The sequence below is a fragment of the Lipotes vexillifer genome, unplaced genomic scaffold, assembly GCF_000442215.2.
Source record: "Lipotes vexillifer unplaced genomic scaffold, Lipotes_vexillifer_v1.1 scaffold977, whole genome shotgun sequence".
Classification (NCBI taxonomy): Eukaryota; Metazoa; Chordata; class Mammalia; order Artiodactyla; family Lipotidae; genus Lipotes; species Lipotes vexillifer.
This window is the reverse complement of record NW_006783088.1, coordinates 2577078-2588143: the sequence shown is the minus strand read 5'-3', so window position 1 is coordinate 2588143 and position 11066 is coordinate 2577078. Positions and strand designations below refer to the sequence as shown.

Sequence of the window (11066 nt, the reverse complement as noted above, 5' to 3'; positions counted from 1 at the left end):
ACCGCCGCGGCCGCCGGCTTTCCTGCCCACGCGGCTGGGCACTTCCAAAGCGCGAGCGGGGGAGGGATATGAGGTGAGGGGAACGGTGAGAAAGTCCTAGGGCAGCTTATCTTGAGACGTCGCTTCCAGATTCATCCGCAGTTCATCGAAATGGGCTCTGTTTCCGTGTCGAATTAAAATGTTTGCGCAACCCAAACAAAAAGTATTCCTTTGGGTCCTCCCCTTGTCACGTAGAGGCGCTGGGCTGGCCCAGCGCTCCCCATCGCGTTCCCACTCCCACAAGCATAGGTGTGTGCGTAGCCGTCTCTCTCCCGAGGTCCGGTTCCACCCTGCAGCGCTCGGCTTGGTGCAGCCCTGTCCCCCCGGGGGTGGATGGTCCGGCCCCTGGCCCCTCAGCCTCCCCCTCCTTCACCGAGTCGGAGTGGTACACAGCCCACGGTGCAGACGCGGAACTGGCGTGCGTTCCGAGTGGCGCCCGCGCCGAGGAGCGACTGACGCTCGGCTGCCGGGGGACGTCTGGCCGAACCCGGCCGGTCCCCCAAGGCTCGGAAGGTAGGAGGGTCCGGGCCGCTGGGGGCCCCGGAAGGGTGTTTGGGACGAGGCTCCACGGGAGAAACGGACTCTGGGAGGGAACAGGGGCTCTAGGGCGAAGGGGCCTCTAAGGAGGCCCTAAAGGAGTGTGAGGGGGCGTAGGGTCTCGAGAGGGACAGCAGGGGTCCGTAGGGAAGAGGGTGGGGATAGAGGTGGGGGCGTCCGGGCCGCCGAGGGGTTTCGGGCTCCGAGCCTAGGCGCAGCTCGCGGCTGCAGGGCGAGATTCCTGCGGGGCTGGCGGGCGGTCCTGGTTCCGGGGCGGGGGCGGGGGAGAACTGTCCAGCAGGTGAGGGGGCGGCCAGAGCTGTCCAGCTCGGGGGCCCGAGCCGTGCTGACCACATGGCGCGTGTGTGTGCATGTGTATGTGCGTGTGTGTATTTGTGTGCGCGCACCCGCGCGCCTTATTTTTGGTTAGGGTTTGAAAAGCACGTTTGGTTCTTTAAAAAAAAATTTTTATTTTAAATTTGGTGTTTCAAAATTGGCTTGTTGGAGAGTGGAGACACCGTTCAGTTTTTCCTGCAACTGCTTCCCTCCCCATCCTCGTGCACCTCTAAATTAGTCCTCCTGTTCCTGCCCTCTCCTCTTCCCCAACCCTGCCTATTGCCTGCCTCTTTACTCTCATTCTTCCCCACGCTGGACCAGTCTGTGCTGATGCGCTTGCAAGGTCACTGCCTGGGGAGGCGGTGGAGGGGAGAGAGCCTCCTGTTGTGCTCACGTCAGCAAAGATGTCATATCGCTCTCTGGTTCCTGTGGTTTTACTATGACATCCTGCCCCAAATGAGGGGCAAATCCAAAGGGTTGGTTAATGTGGCTATTTGTAAGCTGAAAAGACATAGATAATATAAAGGTCTGTGGATGGAGTGGATGGTAGTTGTGTAGAACTTCAGCAAATAGGTATGCGTTTTGAGCTTGATGCCTTTGGAATATAGGGCCTAGGAACGAGGAGCTATACATTAGTAAATGTAGCTGAGGCAAGAGGCAGAGTGGGTGGATGTGAAGACAGAGTGAGTTATAGGTAATGCGAGAGAATTTAGAGTCTTCGTGAGGAGGGGAGAGGGGAGAGAATGGGAAGAAAGGCCTTGGTTATCTCTGCAATCTGAGAAACCAAAGGCAGTGGCTGTTGATGAGATATAAATTGAGACTAAAAATCCATCCTATCACTAGTGGCTAGAATAGTCACAAGATCTCTGGGTCCTTGTGGCTTTGGAGGGAGGTGAGCACTGTAGTGCATGATAATTATTTCAGTTTTATCAGGTGATTCTCAGTGGAGAGGGGGCTGGGATCCCACCAAGGATAGAGGCCTGATGCCTAATATATTAGAAGATACTTCAGGTGTGATCTTTGAGATTTTTATTTGGAAAGGGCTCCTGGTTTTCAACGTAAACATAGATTTCAAGGCTTAGCCTTGAGCTCTGGTCCTGTAAATTCTGTTTTATTTTAAGATACTTTGGCTCTCACTAGGCATTTTCCATATAATTCTTTAGGGAATGAATTATGCTTTTACCCATCTCCCATTTCATTTCTGTGTTTCCCTCCCCTTCTCATTCTGCTTGGGAGGAGCTGAACTCTGCTCTCTAACAGTTCGTACTGCAGTGCCTCACGTTCTGCAGTATGCTTATGAGTCCGCAGCAGCGGAGAGTCCCAAAGGGCTTTTGGGGTGGTAGTGTTGCCTAGAAATGAGTATTTTGCGAGCTTGGGAACTTCGTTTTCGTTGTGTAGAAAGGAGATATCTCTATCAAAATCCAGAATTAAGACAAAGTGCAAACTAAAGGCACATGGGGGAGAAGACAACCTAACAATTAGTAGGTGCTATCAGTGGAAGAGGTGTCTCTAGATTCAAGGAGAATGAATTATTATGGGCATTGGCTAGCTCTGGAGTAGCAGCTGATAGCACTGTGCGGTCCCCAAGCAGGGGAGGGGCGGTGACTCTGCTATAAATAGTGCTGGAGCCAGAGTTGCTATGGAGACAAAACTGAATCCTATTACCTGCAGGTCCTCTATTGGGAGCAAGAGAAAGGAGGGAGAGGTATTTTGAGGATTTGAGAGGTGTTGTAAATAGTTTTTTTTTTTTTTTTTTTTTTAATGAGTAGGAGAGAAAAAAGAGCTTCTCATCTAAATCAAATAGAGCCTTAAGCATACAGGGAGTGTGAACGTTGTATGTATGGGAGTGCACACAGCAGCAAAGAAGAGAGTGAGGGTGTGTGTAGTGTAATGGGATTCTCTCTGTGTGTATAGTGAACAAGGTCTTAGTGTGGAGCACAGAGGTGGAATGCTGGAAGCACTGAAAGTAACCTTGTCATGGAGTGAAACATTTTATTTAGAGGAGTGTATGGAGACCCAACAGGAAATAAATTACAGTTAAGACATGTAAGCTTTTTCTAATTTTTGGACTATGGCTTAGAAATTCCTCTGAGCACCTCTCCCTGTCCTTGCAGGAATACTGTTATTTCTGCATCTAATTCTTCATCTCTGTAAGATAAAGAAGGACAAGGCCTCATCTGTGTATATTGTATTACTAATTCGAATCCTGGGACCAGAATATAAGTGGAAGACTGTGATTCAGCACCAAGGGCAGAGCTAGTGGCAGTAGCCACTGGGCCCCTTTCTTGCTTGAAGAGGGGAGAAAAATGGTTCAGATGAAGCAATTGGGGCATAGATATTCTTCATTTGAGAACGCCTGGGGTAGAGTAGCCAGCTCTTGTTACTGTCTGAGTGCAATTAACTGTATCGACTATGTGGTAATTTCACATCAAGCTGAATGCAGAATGTTGGAACAGAGAATAATTAGGTTTCCACCTAGAGCTAGGAGTGCAGATTAGTTCTGATTAGAGAGTCTGGTTTGATTCTGATCCACCCTGGAGCAGTCCTGAAAGTGACTTAATTTTTGTTATCATAATAACTGAGTCCAGATTAGACTGACTAGGCCTGTTTTTCAGAAACAGAAACAGCCCCAGGGGTGAGGCTGGAAATGAGCTGGTTTGTAGGGACGGAGAGGTGAGCCATTATTTATTCTGCTTCTTGACATTTGATTCTGTGAGCTCATAAGCCTGGACAGAGCTCTAGGCTAGGAAAAGTGTCATGTTCTCCTATCTTTAGTACTAAAATGGAAGATCTTCTGATCTATGTCCCTGGCTGGGATGAAGCTGAGAGGGATGAGTCCCTTAGGCACAGCAATGGATCTTATCAGTACTTTTTTCCTATTAGACTTGGATTTTCAGATAATATCAGAATTCCTCCGGGGAACGTTGATTCCATGCTTGGTGCCTTGAAGCTTCTCTGAGATGAACTGATGAATCGGAGCCATGGTGCAAAAGAAGAAGTCCTGTCCTCGGTTACTTGACTACCTAGTGATCGTAGGGGCCAGGTAACCAAGAAGTGACTGATTTCTCTCTTGTCATCTGGGATAGCCACGAAATCTGTGATGATTTCCCTTCCCCATTTCCATGTTGCTTTGCATAGCTCATTCTTCCCCGCCCCCGCCCCCGCCCCGCTGCCGCACCATGCAGCACATGGGATCTTAGTTCCCTGACCAGGGATTGAACCCTTGCCCCCCTGCGTTGGAAGCACAGAGTCTTAACCACTGGACCACCAGGGAAGCCCTGCATATCTCCTTCTTCTATTATTTCACCCTGATGGGAACCTTGTTGCCAGTAAGGGAAACAAAACAGGTAGATTGAGAGTGTTGGCCTGGAGGAACAGAGACAGAGCAAAACTCTGCTCTTAACTAGCGTCTTTGTGATTTTGAGCAAATATACTCTATACACTTCAGTTTCCTTATTTTGTACAAAGGAAAAGTACATTGTGTTCCTTCTCTCTCTACATATGCTGTTTTGGGAATTCATTAGCTAATACACCTTGAAAGATGCTAGTCATCTCAAGGTGTTAGTGATAATTTTATTGTCGCCATTTTCCTTTTATTTCAGGGTGGGCATCTTCATGGCAACACAGACCTCATTTAGCCTACAGCTAAATGTGGCATGTTTTCCAAGGTCCTGCAGCTAGGTTTCTTTATCCAAAAGAGCATTTATTTCTTGACTGTGGTTAAAATTTGAAAGAGCGTTCTGTCCCTTCAGGCTGCTGAATTTGTCTTTCTGTTCTCCAGGCACCCGAGCAGTGATAGCGTGGCCCAAACTCCAGAATTGCTACGGCGATACCCGTTGGAGGATCACGCCGAGTTTCCCCTGCCCCCGGATGTCGTGTTCTTCTGCCAGCCGGAGGGCTGCCTGAGTGTGCGACAACGGCGCATGAGCCTGCGCGAGGACACCTCTTTTGTCTTCACTCTCACCGACAAGGACACCGGAGTCACGCGTTATGGCATCTGTGTCAACTTCTACCGCTCCTTCCAAAAGCGCATGCCTAAGGAAAAGGGGGAGGCCGGGGCAGGGTCCCGTGGGAAGGAAGGACCCCATGCCACCTGCATCTCAGAAGAGGTTGGCACCCAGAGCTCGGAGAGTGGCCCGTCCCTGCAGCCTCCCAGTGCCGACTCTATCCCGGATGTGAACCAGTCTCCTCGGGGCAAACGCCGGGCCAAGGCGGAGAGCCGTTCCCGCAACAGCACTCTGACGTCCCTGTGTGTGCTCAGCCATTACCCCTTCTTCTCCGCCTTCCGGGAGTGTCTGTACACCCTCAGACGTCTGGTGGACTGCTGTAGTGAGCGACTGCTGGGCAAGAAACTGGGCATCCCTCGAGGCATACAAAGGTACGGTTCTCTGCTGATGCTCAGAAGAGACGGGTGGCATCTAGAGTTGAGGTGTAATTGGCTTGTGAGGGGCATAGGAATTTTCCTCTAAAGCCTGAGGTCCTTCAGACCTCCTTAAGCACTTTGTGTTAGTCCGTGCTAAGCAAAAGACTACTGCAGAGTTAGACTTCCTTCCATAATCGTGTTTGGAGTGATGCTGAGGAATTTGGTGTTTCACGACGGGCAGGACAATAAGTCTTGCTATGTATACATTTTTGCACTTGTCATTATTCGTATGTATACCTTGTGATCCTAGCTGAGACCAAAGGGTGGGCTTCTCCAGTTTCTGTCATTTGACCCTCTGTGGTCACGTTGGGCTGCAGTGGGGTGTCAGCTCCTAGTGCTTATGCGTCTGTTTCCTGCTGTCTGCTGCTCAGGGACACCGTGTGGCGCATCTTTACTGGATCGTTGTTAGTGGAGGAGAAGTCAAGTGCTCTTCTGCACGACCTTCGAGAGATTGAGGCCTGGATCTATCGACTGCTGCGCTCCCCAGTACCCGTCTCAGGGCAGAAGCGAGTGGACATTGAGGTCCTGCCCCAGGAGCTCCAGCAAGCTCTGACCTTTGCGCTTCCAGACCCCTCTCGATTCACCCTAGTGGATTTCCCACTGCACCTTCCCTTGGAACTTCTGGGTGTGGATGCCTGTCTTCAGGTGCTAACCTGCATCCTGTTAGAGCACAAGGTGAGAGGGCCAGCTTTCTAGACTGTTCTAGGGAAAGGGCTTTGAAATGTGGCAGAGGCTAGACCCATGAGTTCTCTGAGGATAGGGACTACATCTTTTGCATCATTTTGTCTCCAGGAGATAACACAATACCAGGTATACAACAGGTACTCAGTTTGTGTGGGTTGAATTAAGGTACTAGTATTGTGTGGGATATATTCAGAGGGCTTGACACTCATTTGAATTCTTCTTAACTATACCAGCCTAATTCTCTGAAAATTTCAGTCGTTCTGTTCCAGTGAGTGACCCTGGAATTTGGGGGTACAAGAACTGGGATGACAAGGAGTGATTCAAGGGAGAATTATTGCAGTGCGTGTGCTGGGAGGCGGCGGGCAGGATGGGGTGTGAGGTAGTGATAAGTGTGGAAACTAAGCTCCCAGAGCCGTAGACTTGGTGAAACAGAAACTAAATTGTAGTGTGGCAAGCTGTTTTCTCACAGACCTTCTCCTGTCGGGTAACCCTTGTGGTGTGGCTCGTTGCAGGTGGTGCTGCAGTCCCGAGACTACAACGCACTCTCCATGTCTGTGATGGCATTTGTGGCAATGATTTATCCCTTGGAGTATATGTTTCCTGTTATTCCACTGCTGCCCACCTGCATGGCATCCGCAGAACAGGTGAGTCTCAAGGTGTCTTCTGGCTTTGTCACCTCTGTTCTAACTCTGTCCAGCTCTGAGGGCGAAGGCTCAATGCCCAGAGAAGTTGTAAATCAGTACTCGTCCTGAATTCCTTGTTATAACTTATTTGTCTACAAAATCTGAACTGACCTGGTGGCAGAACCTATGCTATGTATGTTTTTTATTTATCACAGTTAATATAATGATTATAGGCTGCTGGCTACACCACTGCAGGTGCTACATAATATGTAGAATATGCACTCTTACTTTTCTAAAATCTGAAAAATTCTGAGCTTTGAAACACATCTACCTTCAAGGATTTGGAAGAGGGATTGTGGACCTGCGTTTTCCTTATCTAGAAAAATCCTGACTCGATATGTGATCGCAGTTGGTTTTGGTTTTGTTTCTTGTCTTTTCCACAGCTGCTGTTGGCTCCAACACCGTACATCATCGGGGTCCCTGCCAGCTTCTTCCTCTACAAACTGGACTTCAAAATGCCTGATGATGTATGGCTAGTGGATCTGGACAGCAGTAGGGTGAGGCTCTTGGCTGAGGCATTGTAGGGTCTAGAATAGGATTGTGTTCTGTTTTTCTAGATTACTCCCAGGAAGTTTCTAAGTTTGTGGGTGATTGCTGTTATGAGACTCATTGAAACAACTCTTTAAAAAATACTGCTTTTACTTTATTGGCTTAATAAGCCTTGGTTAGGACTCAAAGAATTATAAGATTTAGTTTTGCTGGAGTTAAATGCTTCCCCACATCTTCCAAGAGCAGTAGGGCAGTTGTGGTTGCAGGATTATTACTATGGTGTAGGTCATCTAATGGCTTTCTGGGAGTGTAGTTTCTAGTAAGAAACTGCAGACTTTAAAAAAGTATATTAACATTCTGCAGTGTGAGTACACTCAGACTTTGGTAGGTAGCCCTTATATGTGTTCATTGTAAAACTTTAGAAAATGCAAATAAGTATAAAGAAGTCCGTAAAAACTATGATCCTGTTATCTAGAGATAGTCACCAATAACATTTAGGTATGATATTTCCTTTCAGGTGTGTATATATGTCATATACACGTGTATGTGCGTATTTTATATGTGTGTATATAATATATGTGTTTGCATATATATAATAATACCGTATATATAACCTCCTATTCTTGTTACTTACCTTTATGTAAGAGAAACTTTGGAGCAACTAATTCTAAGGTCATGCCTTTTATCTTTCTTCTGGTGCAGGTGATTGCCCCCACCAATGCAGAAGTGCTACCTATCCTTCCAGAACCAGAGTCATTAGAGTTGAAAAAACATTTAAAACAGGTAGGTGAAGAATGAAGAAAAGAAAAGAAAAGCAAGCAGCTATAGGACTTCTGTAGGCAGACAGCTATTATTGTAAGAGCCAGTTTCCTTTCAGACTTCAAGTGGAGTAGATTTTCTTAGCCTCGGGTGGGCTCAAAAAGAGATGCATCCCATTTCTGGCTTGCAGGGTGAATCTCAAAAAGGGCTTTTTACCTTCCTTTTAATTCACTGTATGCCCCCTCCCGCCCTCTAATCCTTGTAATCCTTGTATAAAACAACCCTTATATACATTTTTCATTGATTGATTTTCTTCTTCTTCTGCATGCTGAACACAGTACCTGAAGGTAAAGTGTGATGAGGCCCTGGTCCTCTGCGCTGCTGTATGTGTTATGTAGGACCACCAGTAGATAGCTCTGTATTTCTTTTTAGGAATCTGTCATTTGAAGGGTCTTCAGGAATCTCTCTCTGTGTTGTCTCAGTTCTTAGAAAATACCTCTAGGTGGGGATTTCCCTGGTGGTGCAGCGGTTAAGAATCCGCCTGCTTATGCAGGGGATGCGGGTTCGAGCCCTGGTCCAGGAAGATCCCACATTGCCACGGAGCAGCTAAGCCCGTGTGCTACAACTACTGAGCCTGAGCTGTAGAGCCCACGAGCCACAAGTGCTGAGCCCACGTGCCACAGCTACTGAAGCCTGTGCGCCTAGAGCCTGTGCTCAGCAACAAGAGAAGCCACCGCAATGAGAAGCCCGCGCACCACAACTAGAGAAAGCCCGCACGCAGCAATGAAGACCCAACGCAGCCATAAATAAAAATAAATAAATAAATAAATAAATAAATATATATATATATATAATTTTTTTAAAAAAAAGAAGAAAAAAATACCTGTAGGTGAAATCTGTTTGGATATAAATGGGTGATTTTTGTATTATCCCTCTCTCTTTTTCACTTGCTTCATCACTACTGACGTAACATGATATCTTGTTACTGCAGAGTCCGGTGAGGATTGCAAGTTCAGAAAGTTCTCTAGCTGTCTTCCTTTGCTGTGTTTTTCATTCTTGATGATTGCTTTAGTGTGACTAATGAGATGGAGAGGTTGATATGTGATATTGGAGTTTAAATGTTTGTAGGAGCTAAGATTTTTGGGCTCACAAATCCTTTATCCTGACCCCTGTTACTCAAAGTGTGGTCCATGAACCAGCAGCATTAGCATCACCTGGGCTTGTTAAAAGGGCAGAATCACCTCAAGTATATTGAATCAGAATCTGCAGTGTAACAACATCCCCAGGTGATTCCTATGCTCATTAACATTTAAGAAACACTGCTGGGCTAGACCAGTGGTTTTCAAACTGCCCCATGGAGCCTCTGAGGGTTGATTTAGGTTGGGACCCCCGAGCAGATGAGGCTCTGGGTTCCTTATGTCCTTCAGAGAAGCTGTACTTTTACATGTTTCGACTGTTTATATTTCTACATAGATTTCAATTGAAAACCAAGATTTTGTAGCGAAAGCAAATTTGCAAACTGTTGCCTCGGACTTCACGTTTAGATCGTTGCCTTGAGTCAGATTGGCTTAAGCTGAAGATTTCATAATTCAGATTGTTTTCTAAAGGTTGAAATATTTGGATTTTTGTTTCAAAGGTGAAGGTTCTTTTCTAGGAATTGAGATTGGCTGGCTGCCCCAGAAATCTGCCTTCTCTGAGGGACTTACTGTTCCGCAGGCCCTCGCCAGCATGAGTCTCAACACCCAGCCCATCCTCAATCTGGAGAAATTCCACGAAGGCCAGGACATCCCTCTTCTCTTGGGAAGGCCTTCGAATGACCTGCAGTCTACACCTTCCACTGAATTCAACCCACTCATCTATGGCAACGATGTGGATTCTGTGGATGTCGCAACCAGGTACAGCCAAGCCATCCCCACAGTCACAAGCTCTTAAACTGGTCTCTGCTCACTCAGTGACCTTGGGGCAGATTACTTCCCTGAGCCAGAGGTTCTTTATGTACACAATGTATATAATATTTGGTTACATTTGCCACATTAGTAAAAGCAAACAGAAGAAATGATCATACTCGCAGGCCTCTTAGACCTTGTGTGAAGAAGGGGATTGATGATTCTTTAAGATACCTCTCTCCTTGCTGTTGGAAGCCCGTTAAATGATGACTGTGGGAGGTGGTCTGAGGCCTCGGATCGTAGGGATCCTTGCTGTGCAGGGCGAGGGACTCAGGTCATCTCACCATCCCCTTCTTCCCCAGAGTGGCCATGGTCCGTTTCTTCAACTCCCCCAACGTGCTGCAGGGCTTTCAGATGCACACACGTACCTTGCGTCTCTTCCCCCGGCCCGTGGTAGCTTTCCAAGCTGGCTCCTTTCTAGCCTCACGTCCCCGACAGACCCCTTTTGCTGAGAAACTGGCCAGGACTCAGGCTGTGGAGTACTTTGGAGAATGGATCCTCAACCCCACCAACTATGCCTTTCAGCGGATTCACAACAGTGAGTCCACCTACCTCTGCTTTGCCCCTCCTTCTGCGTTTGTCCTCCTGATGGCTCTTCCCTTTGCTTTTTCCCTTTCTAATCTTCCACGTGCCCCTGCCATTCTGATTTTGCTTTAGACTTTTTCCCACCTTTCTTTTAGGTTTTGCTTGATTTTTTTCCCTCATTGCTGACTCTCTCCTTTTTTCCTCCGTGGGTAGACACATTCGATCCAGCCCTGATAGGCGACAAGCCGAAGTGGTACACCCACCAGCTGCAGCCTGTCCACTATCGAGTGTATGACAGCAGTTCCCACCTGGCCGAGGCGCTGAGCGTGCCGCCGGAGCACGACTCTGACTCTGACCCTACTGATGACAGGTGAGCAGCCCCTTATGGCAGCAAGACAGTTCTTGAAGTCTAAGAGGCTCTTGCTAGCCGTTATTTAGCACAATTGCAGAATTTTGTAGGATTTAGACATGAGTTCTCGAAGCCTTGGGTTATATTTTGGTTGATTGTTTTGTGTTAGTTTCCTAATTTTGTCTTGCTCCCTGGCCTTGAGTTAAGAGTGCTCCTCTGTTTATTTTTCCTAATGCTGGTTGCTGATTCTCCTCCCTGCCCCTTCTTTCTGTTTTATTTTTTTGCTCCTCACTCTG

The 11066-nt window shown here is 47.4% G+C and overlaps 1 protein-coding gene across 10 annotated transcripts in view; it reads left to right on the top strand.

Annotated features, from left to right (window-relative positions):
- The first annotated feature begins 3890 nt into the window (after nucleotides 1–3890).
- The window catches only part of MADD (MAP kinase activating death domain), a 34642-nt gene continuing 27466 nt past the window's right edge, over nucleotides 3891–11066 (top strand). For 9 of the 10 annotated variants that reach the window (XM_007455745.1, XM_007455744.1, XM_007455743.1 and 6 more), the window contains exons 1-9: nucleotides 3894–3955; nucleotides 4694–5290; nucleotides 5707–6010; nucleotides 6532–6663; nucleotides 7086–7199; nucleotides 7894–7974; nucleotides 9667–9845; nucleotides 10199–10434; nucleotides 10635–10791. In XM_007455745.1, coding sequence (XP_007455807.1) covers nucleotides 3894–3955; nucleotides 4694–5290; nucleotides 5707–6010; nucleotides 6532–6663; nucleotides 7086–7199; nucleotides 7894–7974; nucleotides 9667–9845; nucleotides 10199–10434; nucleotides 10635–10791 — 1862 coding nt within the window. Of the gene's footprint in view, nucleotides 3956–4693; nucleotides 5291–5706; nucleotides 6011–6531; nucleotides 6664–7085; nucleotides 7200–7893; nucleotides 7975–9666; nucleotides 9846–10198; nucleotides 10435–10634; nucleotides 10792–11066 lie in introns of all 10 variants that reach the window. The other variant, XM_007455747.1, reaches the window with a different exon arrangement.